Genomic DNA, 17,775 nt, shown 5'->3' with positions numbered 1-17,775 from the left:
TCCCTGTTAACCTTGCAGAGGCTTCTCTGATATTGCAGTGCTACAGATAAACACTTTTCTCCCAATTAGAAGCAGACTGCATCTGAGAATGTCTAAGTAACCATGGACAGCACATGGTCCTCCCAGCGCCTGCTTCTCAAAACTGGAAGGCCAGTTTGAACACAGTGGCTGGGGCAACCCCCCCCTTCCCCCCAATCCCCGTCTTTCCCAATTTCTTCATCTGTCTAGTTTTAGGGAGGGAGGAAGGGACCTGAAAGGTGCTATTTACTTATTTATTTATTACAAACAGAGAGACCAGAACACTGCTCAACTCTAGTTTATGGTGGTGCTGGGGATTTAACCCGGGACCTCAGAGTCTCAGGAATGCAAGTGTTTTGCAGAACCATTATGCTGTCTCCCCAGCATAATGTCTTTCAGGAGATGTCTTTCTAACAAGGACACTGTACAGGAAGGATGCTGATGGGGGAGGGGGCTGCTGAGAACCAGAACCAGTTACAGGGTCTCTCTTCTATTTTTATGTAAAACATGGGGGAGGGGCCGTTTTCAGTTGCTTGTTTAAAAAAAAATCCGGGGTATCATTTTTCATTATTAATTTAGAAGATTGCAATGTTTTTTTTTTTTCAAGACAGCATTCCTTACTTCCCAGGCATGCAAACTTAAAACACTTCACAGGCCGACAACCCCTGCCCACCCAGGGCCCAGCCCATCCCAAGAAGGTTCTTTGACACCATCACTCCCGCATCAGGCGTCCCCCGAGACTCTCCGCACCTGAGGGGCCCCTCGTGGGCTTGGGGACAAGAAGACCGGACTGGCGGGGCTTTTTTTTTTGGGGGGGGGGCTTTCATGGGGTCAGGTTTCTAGGGGTTGATGGGGACAGAGGAGGATTTGGGGGGTAGATGGGGCAGACAGAGGGGGGCAGAGATCCTGGGGGACAGAGGATGTGGGGAGCAGACGACCTGGGGGGCGCAGGGGTCCCCGGCCGGCCGGCGGGGACAGAAAGGACCCCGACCCCGCGCAGGGACACAGGGGCCCTTAGGAGCCTGGCGGGGACATGAGTGAAGGGTTTCCAGGGCCCGGCGAATAGAGACGATCAAAGTCCGGGATCGGGGGACGAAGAGGGCCGACGCCTGGGTGAAAGGGAAACGACAGAGAGGAGCCGGCGGGGCCGGAGAGGGCCGGGACCCGTGCGGGCTGCCCCGCCGGCCGCCGCTCGGCCCGGGCCGGCCGCCGCTCCAGCCGCACTGAGCGCTCAGCCCCGCACCTCCCAGCCCGACTCCTCCGGCGAGCTGCAGCCTGCGCCTTAAATACCCTGCTAAAAATAGCCTGCGAGGACACCCTCCAATCGGAGGCGGCCCGAGTTCGAATTGGACCAATAGCGCGCGGCGGAACGGAGAGGCTCGGTCACGCCAGGCGGGGCCGCGCTGTGTCGCCGCCCGCCATTGGCCCCAGCTGACATCATCGGCGCGCCGGTCCCGGGCCGGGCGCGGCGTGATTGGGCGGTGCGCGGGGCGGTGCGCGGGGTCACGTGGCGCGCGGGGCGGGGGCGCGGCGGCGGAGGGCGGCGGGCGGCCGGGCTTTGAATAGGGAAGTTTGGCAGGGCCGGCGCGGGCACAGAGGCCGCCGCTTGCACGACCGGAGGCTCCCAGCTCTCGCTCGGCCGCCTCCCGCCGCGGCGCCCAGTGTGCGTGTGAGTCGGGGCGCTGCAGCCCGGCGCTCCGACATGGACGTGCTCCCCATGTGCAGCATCTTCCAGGAGCTGCAGATCGTGCACGAGACGGGCTACTTCTCGGCGCTGCCCTCCCTGGAGGAGTACTGGCAACAGGTAAGGGGCCGCCGCCGCCGCCGGTGCATCCTCGGCGCTGACAGCCCGGCCCGGCCGCAGGGGCCCCTGCTGGAGGCCTCGCTTGCGCCCAGCTGTCACCGCCGCGGAGCTGCAGCCCTGCCTCCCGGCCCCGGTTGTTGTTGTTGGCTTTTTTTGGATTTTTTTTTTTTTTTTGCTGTTTTTGCTTTTTACACATCCCCCCCCCCTTTCTTTCTGTCCCGAGACATCGGAATCACATCCTCCCCGGGTCGCCCCAGCCCCTGGCACAAGTCGGGTGCCTGTCGCCGGTCCAAATGGCACAGCTGGATCTTGTCAAATGAACTAGCCTGCGCAGCCAAGGGTGTGTGTGTGTGCGTGTGTGTGTGCGTGTGTTGTGTGTGTAAAGGGATTTTGTTTTGATTTTGCTTTGTGTTGTTTGCAACTCGAGCTCCCTTCCTCCCCAATTAAATGATCACCCACCCGCTCCTTTCTCTACCCCAGGTCAGGCCGTCTTCAATCTATTCTTCCGAATCTCTTGGGAATCCTTGAGATTTGCCTAGATCTGCCTCCCCCCCCCCCTTACCTGCTTCTATTGTTGACCAAGAGAGGAAAAAAAAAAAGGAGGGGGCAAACCCAACAATGTTTGCACAACCAGTGACTTATCAGTCATATGACAGTGAATCCTGGCCAAAATGCTTCACCGTCTTCGTTTGGGAAGAAGAGCCTGGGTTTCCGGCATTTTTTTTTTTTTTTTTTTTTTTTTGTGGAACTGGAATTTTTGACATTGGATGTTTTGGAAACTTAACCTCCTCCCCTTCTAATTCCTTCGGGTTGTGGTGAAGGGAGGGACATTCTGACACTTGCCTCATTGTCTTAAAAAAGACAGAAGGAGGAGGGTGTAGGTTTCTGTCAGCCCTGCTAGGCTCTTGCCTTTTTTTTTTTTCTTTAAATTTTTCCTCCTCCACCAAGTGAATTAGTAGATCAAATATATTCTGCGGGTTTCAAAGCCTAGAAAGCTTTTAAGAGGATGAGATGCAATGTGTTGCAACCTTCACATGCTTAATTGTTGGCAGCCCTCTGCCTTACACTCCCCTCCCCCTACCCCCTACAGCAGGCACCCTAGGACATGATTGAAATTGATCTAAGTAGTTTCCTTCGGGCATTTGGGATTTGGGTCCTAGCCAGGCTGAACTGTGCCTGCCTTCAGAGCCTTTTAAAACTCTCTGCGAGTTTCTTTCAGGTCCCCAGTGTTCATCAGCATAATGGAGATTTTAAATTAGCCAGATTATTAAATTTTAACAAGATCTCGATAAATGTGCTTTCCTTCGGAACATCAATAAATATATTGCCGGCCCTACCCCAGAATGTCCTAATGTGTGCCTTGTTGAGTCTGGTGTCTGATTTTAGGAGAAAAGAGAAAGCAGAGCCGTCTCCCCCTTCACTGCCCTGTGAGGGGGTTAGGGGAGGGAAGGGTTCCTGTGATGATTGCCAAAGCAAGAACACTGCTAAGTCTGCTGGTGCCCTTTTGGGGAGGCTGAGCTGGTGCTGCATAGGATATGCTAACCGGAGCAGAATTTGCTGTAGAAATGGCAGTCCCTAGACACACAGTATAGACAGCCTTATATGGGCATGCATGTAAGGATCCTGATGCAGACACGGACAACCTAAAACAAAACAAAAAAAACAGACCCCACCATTTTTCTTTGTCCTGGCTAGAGTAGTGAGGTGGTGGGGAGAGGGGAGACTGGTCTCAGGCAAGCAGTTGTAGCTTCTCGCCTGGTTGGTGTGGGGCTGGAGGGGCGGCGCTGTCTCTGTGACTCTCAGTGTTGTCTCTGAGCTGGGCCCTTGCTTAGCGGCGGCCGGTCAGAATTTCAGGAGGAAGTCTCCTTTGGCTTTGCGTGAAAGAAACCCAATGATGACTCATACAGTTGTACTCTTGGCCAGGAGATAAAGTTCTTGTCCATTGTGGGACTCCCAGCAGGGCCCAAGTCATTTCCCCTCTGGCCTCCCTCACAACAGCAGATGGCTCTTCTGGAATGACTTCTGTTGGGGCAGCTCCCTGTTTGTCCAGAATGTTCCCAGGACGCTGCACTTAGGAATGGCATGCTCAGAGCTGGGTCAGATTGTCCATCAGTGCAGACCCTCCTGGCCTCCCTTCTGCTGGCTGTGTGCATGGTCCTGTCACTGTCACAGCTGGGGGATGTGTGCCATGCCAGAATGCCTTGCCCTGTGCTCTGCCACCCCTCTGGGACCTTCCTAAGTGCACATGCTTCTGGCTGTCAGATAATCTGGTTAGACTTGCTCTGGGGGCGGGTGGGGGTGTGGATGTGTCAGAGGCAGTTCTTTCTCTTTGTGGTTTTTAGGGGTGGGGTGGGACTCATTAGCAACGTCAACACTGGTAACTACAACAGAAACCTGGTCTAGCAGCATCCAGGCTGGCTACCCAAGGATCTTCCTCTGAATTGGGGGCTTTCTAAAGACATGTATTCCCAGTGACGGAAGGCTTTGCTCTGAACTGCCTGGGCCGCCGTCTGCTGGACCCTTCTTCCTGCTTGTTTGGGGAGATGTGCTTTGGCTGCCCTGGTTTATATTCCTGTGCCAATCTCATCCTCTCTGCTTCCTCTGCGCAGACCTGCCTGGAGCTGGAACGGTACCTGCAGAGTGAGCCCTGCTACGTGTCGGCTTCTGAGATCAAGTTTGACAGCCAGGAGGATCTGTGGACCAAAATCATCCTGGCCCGGGAGAAGAAGGAGGACCCAGACCTGCAGATCTGCCCCAGTGCCCCTGAGGATGCCCTGCACAGCCCCGGCTTCGGGTACAGCTTGGAGACCAACAGTGTGCACTCGGACGCCAGCAGCGAGGCCTCCGACAGCTCTGAGGAACTGTCCCCCACCGCCAAGTTCACCTCAGACCCCATCGGCGACTCGCTCGTGGGCTCGGGAACCCTGAGCTCCTCAGTCACCTCCACGCCCCCCTCTTCTCCAGAACTGAGTAGGGAGGCCTCCCAGCTGTGGGGCAGCGTACCCAGCGAGCCGCACCCCCCCGGCAAGATGCGCAGTGGGACATCGGGCAAGTCGGGTGACAAGGGCAGCGGGGACACCTCGCCCGATGGCCGGAGGCGGGTGCACCGGTGCCACTTTAACGGCTGCAGAAAAGTTTACACCAAAAGCTCCCACTTGAAAGCACACCAGCGCACTCACACAGGTCAGTGCCTCCCGCGCGCCCCCACCCGGGAGGTGGTGGGCCGCCGCTGGCGGGCGCCCCTGGAATGCACCCGCCCTGGGAGGGGGCCGGGCCCCCGCAGACAGACACAGCCTCACCTCCTCAGCCCTCCCCCAAAGATCGGGGCTCTGGGGAGGACAGAGTGGGAGCAGAAAGACTGGACATTTTTGCCCGATGGCATTTCAGATTAAACACACAAGAGGTAAATCATATTCTCCGTCTATCCCCACCTTCCAAACTATCCCTACAGCCAGCTCCTCAAGGCCCTTGGGGGCCCTGCAGTGTTGTGTTGTATTGAATTGCCTCTGAATTTGGGGGTCAGGAGTGGGGTTCTGGGCAGTGTGGGTAGAGGGAGGGGTGAACGCGATTGATCCTACAGGAAGCGATGTTATCAGTGGGGACCCTTGGAGTCTGGTTCTGGGTGTGCTGTGGCCTTGTTTCTATCAGTTAGAAGCCAAGATTTGCTCCGGCGGGGAATCCCAGCACCTAGAGAAAAGTCCCACATAGGGTTTCTATGGTGGTGGAGAGACTGGGGAAATAGGAAGGGACCTTTGAAATGATGTCATGCCCACTGCCAAGGACAGCAGACCTGAGACAAACCCCGCTCCCAGCCCAGGTCCAACTGGGGCCAGGAGCCTGTCTTCCCAGGCACAGGGCAGCAGGGCAGGCCAGGCGCTGGCACCTATGTGCTGAGGCCTAGGCCGCACTGGTAGTGAGTGAGCTCACCGTCATCACCCAACCAAGCAGTGAAATCAGCCTGGTCATTGGGTTGTCTTGTCCTATGAAAGTGTTTTGGCCTTGGAATGTGGTTTCCCAGAATCTCATGACTTTAGCCCTGGGGCACCCAGAGAACTGGGGAGACACTGTCACCATGGACACAGCAGTGCGTCCCGCCCTCAAGGCCAGGCGCACCAAGGTCCACACTCCTCTGGGGAGTCAGGGAGTCATTCCTCCATGTTAACTGAGTGTGGCCACGTGGGGCTGCAGACCTGGGCTCTGCCTGGCATGAGGGGGCGGGGGCGGGGAGGGTGTCAGCCCAAGATGGCTGCCATTCCCTGGGAAACTCAACCACCTGCCAGTCAGGGCTTCCTGAGGCCTCCACCTTGTGAAGGCCATGTCCCCGTCATCATGCGGGCTTCCCAACCCTGTGCCCATGCACTCACGGTGTGCCATGTGCTTTCTTCTCAGGAGAAAAGCCTTACAGATGCTCATGGGAAGGGTGTGAGTGGCGATTTGCGAGAAGTGATGAGTTAACCAGACACTTCAGAAAGCACACGGGTGCCAAGCCTTTTAAATGCTCTCACTGTGACAGGTAGGTGCATGCACCAATGCAGGACAAATGCAGGCCCGGGGTGCACACCCCCCCCCCAACACTGGGCGTGCAGAGAACAGGGACCAGACCTAGCCCTGGCCTGTGAGGATATTTCATTTCTTAGCTCCTGGCGTTTAAAGTGTCTCTAACCTGCCAGCTTTTCCCGCATTCAGAAGCCAGTGTGGTGTGCTAAGTGTCTCCACTTAGGCCTCAGAGAGGGTCTGTCACCATGTTCAGGTGGTGATGGGGCAGGGCCAAAGCTCCCTTCTTCCTGCATGGGGGGGACCTCTTCCTCCTTCACTGGAGACTCCTTACTCCTTCATGGGGGACACCTTCCTCTCTCAGTGGGGGACCCTTCCTCCTTCCCGTCCCTTCTTCTCAGTTGGAACTTCCTGGCCATGGGATGGACGACCCTGGGTGTCTGGGTTCACTCTGGCATTCCATCTGGAAAGGGGGCTGTAGTGGGAAGACTCAGTGCAGGGTGCCAGCCTGGAATGAGGCCAGGCGCTGACAGCTGGGGTAACCCTTGGCCTTTCTCTTGCAGGTGTTTCTCCAGGTCTGACCACCTGGCCCTGCACATGAAGAGGCACCTCTGAGGCGATGGGGCGGCCACTCCTGCGGCTAAGACGGCTTCCAGGCTGAGGACGGCCATGGAGGGGGGGTGCGCGTTCCAGCCAAAGCATGCCATTTTGCATCTGGCCCAGTCGCCTCCAGGACCCCGACTTGGAAGGCCATTGAAGGGCTGAGGAAGTCCTGCGAGCAGCGGCGGCGTGGGGTGGGGGGGCCTGGACTCACCCTGGCGCCCCTCTCTGGAGTGGTCCCAAAGCCTTTGCCGTGAGCATGAGCACCGAGAATGTTGCTTGTGGGGATGACTGAGGGGCAGCGCCCTACCCTTGGGGGAGGGGAGGACGCGGAGGTCTGAATGTTGTGTGTGAGGAGTAGAACCTGGTGGGACAACCACCATCGTTTCTTCGGGTGGGAGGGGTGTCTGCACCTTGGGGACAAAAACAAAATGAAAAAAAAACCATAAAAAACAAAAAAAAAAAAGGAAAAAAAGACGAAAAATAGATGGGGTGGTGTGGAGGGCGGGGAGGGGAGGTTAAGACCCCGAGTGGTGAGTGGGTGTGGGGAGGGAGCCCCTCTCCTGAGCGAGAGGACCCTTGGTGTCTGGTGCAGCTCTTAACTGTGCAATGTGTCAAGTAGCTTGTTTGACCAGCTACGGCAGAGCTCATTTTGTTACCCGTTGTATAAGCTGTGTATTTACGAATATAACACAAATGATAACTTCTCCTTCTAAGACAAAAGTCATGCATGGTCTGGGGAACTAGACGCATTATCCATTTTTAAAATCAGGATCCCAATGTCGACTCCAGTCACTGAGCAATTAAGATACTGTGCGTGGCATCCCGTGACCCGGTCCCCCCACCCCTTCCTCTGGGCGACACTTCCCTCCAGAGGGGCCTTGTGTGGCAGGCAGATGATTATTTCTCAAAAGGGTTCTGTATCTGAATTGAGCTTTGGGGAGCGGGAGGGGAGATTTCAGGATGCCCCTCCCCCCGCATCCCCCAGGTGGAGAGGGGACCCAGGCTAGGTGGGGAGAGCACCAGACTGGTCTGATGTTCTGGTAGAGGAAGAACCCACAGTTTTTTCAGTCGGGTGGATGAAACCACTAAAGCTTAGAAACTGTTTTTCTCATGCAGCTAAGTTTCTCTTAATGCCTTGAGGACTAACTTCTGGTTTTCTAGCTGAGGATACACTGTCGATCCTAATAATGGTGCCTTATGCAAGCGGCCCTGCTTGGGGTCGCTGACAGGGGGATGGGTGGCGCATGCTTTATTAAGGCTCTTTTCTCACCTGGCGTTGTACTGTATCAATGTATCATTCGGAAAACAAAACAAACAAAACACGCATCTCCTTAAGGTCCTCCTTCAGGAAGACAAAGCGCGCGAGATGAAAACTCCCCAAACAAGTCAGTATTTACTCAGTGGTTTTTGACAACCTGACCCATCAGCGTGGAAGTAGAGACCACAGGAGAATTGGGAAGGCTGACCTATTTTTTTTTTCTTTTTTGGGCCACCTTGAAACTTCCACGCAGACTTTGCACAACAACTGTATAGATCACACATTGGCTGTATTTAATATGTAAGGTCACACATATTAAAGAGACAGAAGTAGAAGAGGAAAAAAAAAACAATGTTAATGTATTTGCTTAAAAGGCACAAGTTTCACGTACCTATCTAGCTTCTCTGTCGGTAATACAGAAAGTATACTACTTTTGTTTTAAAAGTGGGCGGAATTCTTGTGTATGTACATTTGTGTGTATAGTATGTGTATTGTGTGTATATATATATATGCTATATATATAAATAATATATAAATATTTTTTTAAGGAGAAATTAGACTGTTGAGCTAGAAAATTCCACAGCGTGTGAAAGAAACATTTCAAAAAACGGCCATAAAGGAGGTTAAAAAAAAAAAAACAATTGATTATCTGACTTTTATAAAGGCTTTTATCTTTACTTTAGTGGCTAGCTACCAACTTTGGGTTATGGACTCTCTTCCACTAGGCTGACTTCCTCATCACTGGTGGGTCAGAAATGCCGTCCCTTGGTTTCAGACCCACCAAGGTTTCAGATTTGGGATTTCGGCCTTAGGGAGAGATCAGACCCGAGAGTAAGCTAATCACAGGGATTCTTTTTTAGAACACTTTTACACAGATGGCAGATGGAGCTCTTTGTTCCAGCATAGATCCTTTCAGTTTTTCCAAGGAGTAATTTCCCAGAATTGGCATCCCCACAGCAAGGACAGCTGATCATCCATCCAGCAGCTGCCTGCCTGTGGGCGTGGGTCTGTCCTTTTTATATATATATGTACATATATATATATATATATATATATATATACACATGTGAGTTTGACTGGGCGGATATTTTGTTTGATCTTCCTGGAAATGAACAATGATGAAAGCTCGCATAACTGGTTTTTTTTTTTTTTTGGTTTTGTTTTTCTTTTTAAAATCTGGGCTGATCCTTACACTTACCTAAGAACTCCTTTCATTTTTCTCCTTAAGGGGAAAATGCACTTTTCTTTTGGCAATGCCAAATCCAGGTATTTGATTGGCTGGGTTTGGGAAAACTCCTTTTTGGCCCTGCTGTATGCTTAGCCATAACAATTCCATTAAGCAAGAAGGTAAACAGAAGACAAAAATAAATAATAATAATAATAATAATCACAAAACCTCAACTTGCACTGGCTTGTCTCGCTTACTCAACACTATGGAGTTGTTTGATTGGGTGGGGCCAGGGATGTTAATGCCTGTCATTTTCATAATAAGCAAGTACATCAAGAATTACATTCTGTTCAGGTGATAACTGAGCCTCAACACAAGCAGAAACTTTTTTGCTTGACATTAAAAAAAAATTTCTATTAGTGAAATTTCTTTTTTTTGAAGCACCCTGTTATCTAAAGAATCTTTGTAAGATTTTTGTAAAATTTTGTTTTACAAGATTTTATTTGAAATTGTTTTTTGCAAGATTGTTATATTTCTGTATGAATGTATTTTTTATTGGAATAACATAAAAAGAATTCTTATCAGCATCTTGAGTCCCATGGCTTTTTTACTGGGGAGGGGGAAGGGTGGAGACATTCCTGCAGCATTGGTCACCTGGCTCCTCCCAGGGAGACCTCAGAGGATGGACCTCAGAGAGCTACTTGCTGCCAGCTGCCCACGGTCTGCCATGTTCTGGCAACTCCTGTGGAAAGAAGAGCCCAACATGACTCTCCCTGGAATGCCCTGAATTCCCTCCTCCAGAGACTGACAAATGCCCCCCACACCCCAACTGCTGAGCCAGTCTCTGGCTGAGGAGAGGAAAACACTTGCTATGTTTTATCTCTGACTCTGGAGTCCGGAAGCAGAAGCAGAGGTGTCCTCATAGGGAGGAACCAAGGCCTGTTCCAAACAGAGCTGCCAGCCTCCTCTAAGCCTTGAGACCACCGGCCACCAAGAGGAGGAGGAGGGTCAGCAGCAGTGCCCAGGGGCTTTCTTCAACACCCTGTCCATGTCCCTATCTGATGCGGTTAAGCTGGTAAAATGGGCCACAAAGTACAAGTCCATTTACATGGGTTTTCCAAAGGCAGGCATTACCAACAGGATTTGTTGGGAAATAATATAGTCTGCTATTGTTTTTATTTTCCTCAAAAGCCTAATTTATTTAATGAGAAAGCTAGAGCACGACTCTGGTATGTGTATTCTCTGGAAGTGAGCTCAGAACCTCATGCCTACAAGTCCTGAATTCTACCCACTGCCCCACCTCCCTGCTGCAGACTCTTGGTTTCTCAGAAACATTTTCCCATGATCGGCTTTGGATCTTGGCCTCAGTTTTACTTTGCAGAGTGGTCAGGTGCAATTAGTCTATCTACCAGTCTGCTTTCAGAGCATAGGAAGCCAGTAGCAAAAAGTCAGTGTGTACTTCCTGGAAGAAGGAGCTTTGGTGGGGAGGGGGTGGAATTTCTGGGGTGAGGAGCTTCTTAGTAATGTTTTAGTTTAACTACAAGGAAGTTGTACCTCTCAGTGGTTGCTTTAATCCTCCTCATTGCTTCATAGTGGGTCTCCCTTCTAGCTGAGCAGTGTCTGTTCCTTGCTTTGAATAGTCTAGCGGGGCGGGGGGGGGGGGAGGTGTGTGTGTGTGTGATATCAGGGCATTGGTACCTTTCTTTGTAGAAGTGCCTTGAGGGAGGGGCTGTGGGGAGCTGAGAAAGCAGGCAGGCAGAAGTCTCCCCCCATGCCCACCCCAGCCCCCCACTGCTGGATGTGCTGGGTCCTGGTACCCTCCCACACAGCTAAATAGAAGTTGGATCTACATCCTGTCCTCAGAGACAGTTGAGGCTGGACCACTTTGCCATGCCAGCCCTGTGCCAGCAGTCCCATTTTGTTCAAATAAGGCTGTTAGAGCTGTCACACATGGAACCAGCTTGACACCAAGAATATTGATAGAAATATAAAAATCGTGGGCTGTATAACAAAGTTTATTATTATTTATGTATAAAAAGAAAACACTAACAAAACCATAGGATAAGAGGGGTACAACTCCACACAATTCCCACCACCAGATCTCTGTATCCCATCCCCTACCTGATAGCTTCCCTATTCTTTAACCCTCTGGGAGTATGGACCCAAGGTCATTGTGGGATGCAGAAGGTGGAAGGTCTGGCTTCTGTAATTGCTTCCCCGCTGAACATGGGCATTGACAGGTCGATCCATACTCCTAGCTTGCCTCTCTCTTTCCCTAGGTAGGTGGGGCTCTGGGGAAGCAGGCCTCCAGGACGCATTGGTGGGATCCTCTTATCCAGGGAAGTCTGGCAGCATGCTAGCATCTAGAACCTGGTGGCTGAAAAGAGAACATATGAAGCCAAACAAGCTGTTGACTAATCATGAACCTAAAGGCTGGAATAGTGCAGATGAAGGGTTGAGGGTGCGGGGGGGGGGTGTCTCTGTTCTGTCAATAGCTACTAGGCATATTTTAATTATATTCCAAAGGGCCTGTGGCTATACTAGTTTTTGTTTGTTTGTTTGTTTGTTTGTTTGTTTTTGCCCTGAAACTGAAATCTGATAATCGGGTGGATCCTAGTTATTGTCTGGGGAGATGATGTCATGGCTGGAAAAAGGACCAGAAAGCTGCATCAGGGAAGAGAGTAGTTCCCTAATATGGGAAAGGTGTATAAATATTGTTGACTGTAAACCCCACTGACTGTATGTGATCTGGGGCCCATATTCAGCCTAGGAGCCTATGTGACCTCTGCATCCCTGAATAACAAAAGTTTTTTGAGACCTCGCTGAAGGAAAAGGAAGCCGTGTGCCTTGGGTCCCTTTGGGGAGCTGTGCTGGGCCTCCACTTCCTCATGGTGACCCTGTTTGGGGTGCATCCCAGGGAGCAAGGATATTACTGAGTAACTGGAGTCTGTGGTCTGGGGGTGGAGGGTGGTCTGCAAAGAGTGAGCTGGCCAGGACCACTGGGCTCCCACAGGAGAGAAAAGAGAACCATATGCAATCACCTGGGAAAAGAACCTTGCCCCGTCCTGGCCTGTTGCTCCTTTAATTATAGGGAAGTTACTCCGGCAATTGGGGCTGCATGCCATACCCTCTTTAAAAAATTTTTAACACATAAATTGAAGTCTCATGAAAAACCATGATAGCCACTGTGGATCCAAAGTCAAGGTCTCCCCACCCCTATTCCACCCACCCATCCCTCCATCCATCCACTCATCCACCCATCCACCCATCCATCCATCCATCCATCCACCCACCCATCCATCTATCCATCCATCCTAGCAGACCTGCACCCAAAGGCCAGTTTACCCTGCAGCTATGGAGAAGCGGGTGGCGTCCATACGTAACTCCGTAACTCCTTCCTCATGCTTTCACCTCATTATGCCACCAGGAGCTTCTTTTTTTTTTTTTTTTTCACAGCCCCTCTCCCAAACTGAGTTATGCCTTTCCCCCAAACTGGTTGATGATGAGGATAAAGTTACCTACTATTTCTAGCAGGTGTTAACCAGAACCTGGGTTGGTAATGTGTTGTTCTCATTTTTCCTCTGCATGTGCAAGTGTGTGTGGCTGTGTGTGGCTGTGTGTGTGTGTGTGTGTGTGTGTGTGTTTATGTCCTCTACAACTCCAAGCAGTAGAGGTGGTGCCCATTTCACAGAGGAGGCAGGAGGAAAGAGGTGGCAGGAGGAAGTTACGCTGTTTTCTGGGGACTTGCTCAGAAACAACAAGCTAATTACCAGCCCCTACCCCCCAGGCTAGTCCAAGGTCAGAGTCCAGTTTCTGCTTGTCCTGATCCTTAGAAGAACCTTCTGCCTTTGCATGTTTTATAGGTTTGCCTTAACATGATGTCACATTTATGAAATGGAGACAGACTTTCTTATAAGTCAGAAGCACTGAAGCTCTAAACCGTGCTGTAATCTCAAGCAAAGAAAAGTAACCATTTTGAATCGCTTTCAAGATCCGAGACAGATGGCATGTATTTATTTTTAATGTTTAAGAAGATAGAGAAAGCAATTGGGGATGTGACATCCTGCATTAATTGGCAAGCGTCACCTAATGCACATAGTTAAGGCACAAAGAGAAGAAAATTAGATCCATGCATCACACAAATGAGGCAATACAACAAAGTGTATTTAACTAGATTTATTTTATAACACGGTCTCTCTGCTTCAGTCTGAGCAATTTTAATGAGAATGTTCAGAATGTCTGTGAATGAAAGGAGACAAAGAGGAGTGGGAATCTGGGTACCACGGAGCCTGACGGGAGCCAGGCTGGGCTCAGCAGCCTCTGCCGAATTTTCATTAAAAGACAAATTTCTCTAGAATGCTCATTGGCATTGTGAAACTCTCCAAACTTAGATTGTTAAGTCTTGCACTGATGATGATGATGATGATAGTGGCTTTTATTATAGAGACGTCACATTGCTTGGAATTGTTCATTAATTGGAATTGAAATTGAGAACTCCCACTGGAAAGCTGCCATTAATAATGAACTTTAAAAAAAATTTTATTAGTGATTTAATAATGATTAACAAGATTGTAAGATAACAGGGGTACAATTCCACATAGCCCTCACAACCATCTCCTCCACGGGAAACTTCCCTACTAGTAATATTTTTTTAGTATTTTTATTTATTTATTATTAGATAGAGATAGAGAGAAACTGAGCAAAGAGAGGGAGATAGAGAGGGAAAGAGACAGAGAGACACCTGCAGCCCTGCTTCACCATTCGTGAAGCTTTCCTCCTGCAGGTGGGGACCAGGGGCTTGAACCTGCACACTGTACTATGTGTTCTTAACCAGGTGTACTACTGCCTGGCCCTAAAGCTTTCCTATTCTTTATCCCTCTGAGAGTATGGACCAAAATTCTCTTTGGGGTGCAGAAGGTGGGAGGTCTGGCTTCTGTAATTAATTGCTTCTCCACTGGGCATGGACATGGGCAGGTGGATACATACCCCCAGCCTGTTTCTATCTTTTCCTAGTGGGGTACAGCTCTGGGGAGTTGAAGTTCTGGGATGCATTGGGTGAGGTTGTCTGCCCAAGGAGGTCAGGATGGCATCAAGATAACATCCCCAACTTGGTGGCCGAAAGGCAGTAAGATATAAAGCAAATTGTTCAACAGGAACAATAGGAGCATAATGAACTTTTTTAAAAGGCTTAGTTACAGAGATTGTGAATAACTAACTTCACCCTACCATGTTTCAGCATTTTCTGGTGCTCTAAACTAGCTTGGTTCCCAGTAAGGTTTATCAGGGACTTGCATGTATCAGCTAAACACAGCTCTGCCTGCCTGTTTCACATTACCACACTGAATCTGGGTTGTGTAAGATCTTCCTCTAGATGGGCTGGATGAGTAGTGACATGCACTGACTTTATCAATGAGCTGCCTGTGATGCTGGCGGTGGCACCCAGGGTCGCGCTGTTGTCTGTGTTTGTGAGGGGGTGAGAATGTGGTGGCACAGGTGAACAGGTGAGGCAGCTGGGAATGGCACTGTGTCCCAATTCCTCTCCGGTCAGGAATGCAAAAAATCCCCCCTATCACCCTCATCCAACTTTATTTGTGCATTTTCCCATACTCCCCAATCTCCTCCTTACCCACATGCTCTAAAAGCTAAGGCAGGTTGATTGACCGTGAGACAGATACATGTATTTCAACTCTCAAGATTTAACCCTTCAGTGGAGAGTTGCCTTCGGTCGGAAGAAGAAATAAAAAGGACACTAGGGTATCGTGTTAAGTTTTAAACTATTGGGCCATAAGGTTCCAGTTTAAAAATGTATCTGTCTTTGTGCTCCGGAGGTGGGTGCAGGAAGATAGGCGTTGCTTGGGGCTTGTGTGGGCAGAGGCAGACTGAGGTTGACCCAGGAATGATCCTTAGGAAGGAGTGATTGAGCAGAAGGACGGAGAATGAGTCTGAATCATGAATCAGCTATGAGCCAACCACTGAGCTGCCTCTACCTGGGTGACGGTGAACATGACCTAAGTGACCTGGAGTGGCTCTGGAAGTCTGACACATAGACGGGAGGGGAGGTGAGAAAGCGGTTGCCTAAGCACCTTGTTCCTTGTCTGGAAGGTGTGAGTTCCCTTGGGAACTTTGAGCAGGGATCCAAATCAGAAGTTACTAGTTTCTTATGGGATTCCCAAGAATTATATCTGAAAAAAGAAGAAAACAAAACTGGACACTCACCAACTAGTTCTGAAGGCTCACTGACAAGGCCTTCTCACACATAAGGTAGAAGGACATTCACTAATTCTGTCATCTAATCCTTTTTGAGTTTTACTTGTCTCATTTCCAAAGTGGAAGTAATGAGAATTCTTTTTCCAATGGTTGGAAGGTGGAGATGTATTATGTAGTCTGTAGTATGACAAAGGATTAATAGTTAACCATTATATATATATATTTAAATTTATTTATTATTATTTTTCATTTTTTAAGTTTTTTAGAAGTATTCTATTTATGTTATTTTTGAGAGAGATGCAGAGAGAAACATCAAAACACTGCACAGCTCTGGCTTATTGTGGTGCGGGGGATTGAACCTGGGACTTTGGAGCCCCAGGCACAAGAGTCTTTTTGTATAACCATTATGCTATCTACCCCTGTCCAATCATTATATTTTTTAAAGATTTTGTTTATTGATTAGTGAGAAACATAGGAGGAGGAGAAAGAACCAGATAGCACTCTGGTACATGTGTTGTCAGGGATTGAACTCAGTACCTTCTGCTTGAGAGTTCAATGCCTTATCTGCTGCACCACCTCCCAAACAACTATAGTCAACCATTATTAGTGGCCTGTGATAGATCTGATCAAATAGTCCTTGGTCTGGGCAATAATAACCTGTGTTCTTCTCATGAAATAAATCTATTTTAATAAGGAACTTCTAAATTAGCATGAAAAAACTCACTTGTGAGTTTCACAACACAAAAAGTTCCAGCAGACTCAGTAAAGAACAAGATTAGTGTTGTTTGTCTATGGTAAGGACAAGGTAGCTTCTTCTGGTAATATGTATACTAAGACATCTTCTAGTAAGGAAGTTCTGCAAGGCCTTAAATGAAACACTTTTCCTGTCAAAAACCGAGAACATTGCTGACCAATGGCAGAACTGGCTTAGCCAACAGACTCAGTGAGTCGAGCTCACGGTGTTTTAGATAAAGGTCCAAGAACCCAGAAGTTCTCATAGTTGTGGCAATTTTTCATGAGTGGCTCCAGATACTGAGGTTGCTCCAATTCCTCTGAATTAGGTGGCTGGGCTGATGTAGTCTTTGAACAGATGTCTCATCATGATCATCTGGAATCATTGCCTTGTTTAATTTACTCCATTCTTCCTGATTAATTGGATTAACGTGTCTGGAGTACCTCGCCACAAGTGTCCGCCTATATGCTGGAAACCACTTACATTTGGCAATGATCTAGCCAATTAAAATTCCAATGCCTACATTTTCAATACACTTGTTGGCTAATTTTCTTTACTTCATTTTTAGTTAACGGGTGTTTCCTCATTGATTATCTTCACCGGCCTTTTTTTTTTCTTTTACCTGTGAACTTCCCTTCTATCCTTACTGTTATCCTTACTGGAATAAAACTGCCTATTCTGGCAGAAAGACTCTGTTTGTTGATTTGTTGTGTTTTGGTGGTGCCTTTGTTATTTGTTTGTTGGATAGTCTTTTTTTTTTTTTCCTCCAGGGTTATTGCTGGGCTTGGTGCCTGTACCATGAATCCACCGCTCCTGGAGGCCATTTTTTCCCCCTTTTGTTGCCCTTGTTGTTGTAGCCTCGTTCTGGTTATTATTATTGCCATTGTTGATGTTGTTCATCGTTGGATAAGACAGAGAAATGGAGAGAGGAGGGGAAGACAGGGGGAGAGAAAGATAGACACCTGTAGGCCCGCTTCACCGCCCGTGAAGTGAACCCCCTGCAGGTGGGGAGCTGGGGGCTCGAACCGGGATCCTTAGGCCGGTCCTTGTGCTTTGTGCCACATGCACTTAACCCACTGCACCACCGCCCGACCCCCCATTGGATAGTCTTGCTTATTCTTTTCTTTTGACAAGTAGAGGCTACAGCTGAGTCTGATTCAGGTGACGATTTTGAATGACACAGTGGTCTTGAAAGAGACCTCTTTGTGCTCAGGCCACTTGGGTGGGGAGCAGCCCTGAGTATCCTCAGTTTGCAGGGTAACACAGAAAGTGCAAGACAGAGCCAGTAATACTGCTAACCCTTCTCTTTCTGCTTTCACAATAGGTGATTCTTAGAGAGTTGTTTGATTTTCCCATTTGGATGCAGCCACATTCTGCAGCCAGACCAACAACCCCCCCCCCCCCCGCTGCCACATACACACACACACACACACACACACACATCCCAGCTGAGGAGCCCTGACTGCAGGACATGTGCCAGAGTCTGGCCC

The 17,775-nt window shown here is 49.5% G+C and overlaps 1 protein-coding gene across 1 annotated transcript; it reads left to right on the top strand.

Annotated features, from left to right (window-relative positions):
- The first annotated feature begins 1,563 nt into the window (after positions 1–1,563).
- On the top strand, positions 1,564–9,932 carry KLF6 (KLF transcription factor 6). Its single transcript, XM_007526583.3, has 4 exons — positions 1,564–1,822; positions 4,432–5,005; positions 6,212–6,335; positions 6,880–9,932. The coding sequence occupies exons 1-4, from the start codon at positions 1,721–1,723 to the stop codon at positions 6,929–6,931; spliced, it is 852 nt and encodes a 283-aa protein (XP_007526645.1). The 5' UTR covers positions 1,564–1,720; the 3' UTR covers positions 6,932–9,932.
- The last annotated feature ends 7,843 nt before the right edge of the window (positions 9,933–17,775 follow it).

Source organism: Erinaceus europaeus, chromosome 6 (genome assembly GCF_950295315.1).
Source record: "Erinaceus europaeus chromosome 6, mEriEur2.1, whole genome shotgun sequence".
Classification (NCBI taxonomy): domain Eukaryota; kingdom Metazoa; phylum Chordata; class Mammalia; order Eulipotyphla; family Erinaceidae; genus Erinaceus; species Erinaceus europaeus.
The sequence above is the reverse complement of the archived record's forward strand: the minus strand, read 5'-3'. Positions and strand labels throughout refer to the sequence as shown.

Coding starts and splice junctions, on each gene's coding strand:
- KLF6 (XM_007526583.3), top strand. CDS start 1,721: ATGGACGTGCTCCCCATGTGCAGCATCTTCCAGGAGCTGCAGATCGTG. Junction 5,006..6,211: donor ACACCAGCGCACTCACACAG/GTCAGTGCCTCC, acceptor CTTTCTTCTCAG/GAGAAAAGCCTTACAGATGC. Junction 6,336..6,879: donor AAATGCTCTCACTGTGACAG/GTAGGTGCATGC, acceptor TTTCTCTTGCAG/GTGTTTCTCCAGGTCTGACC.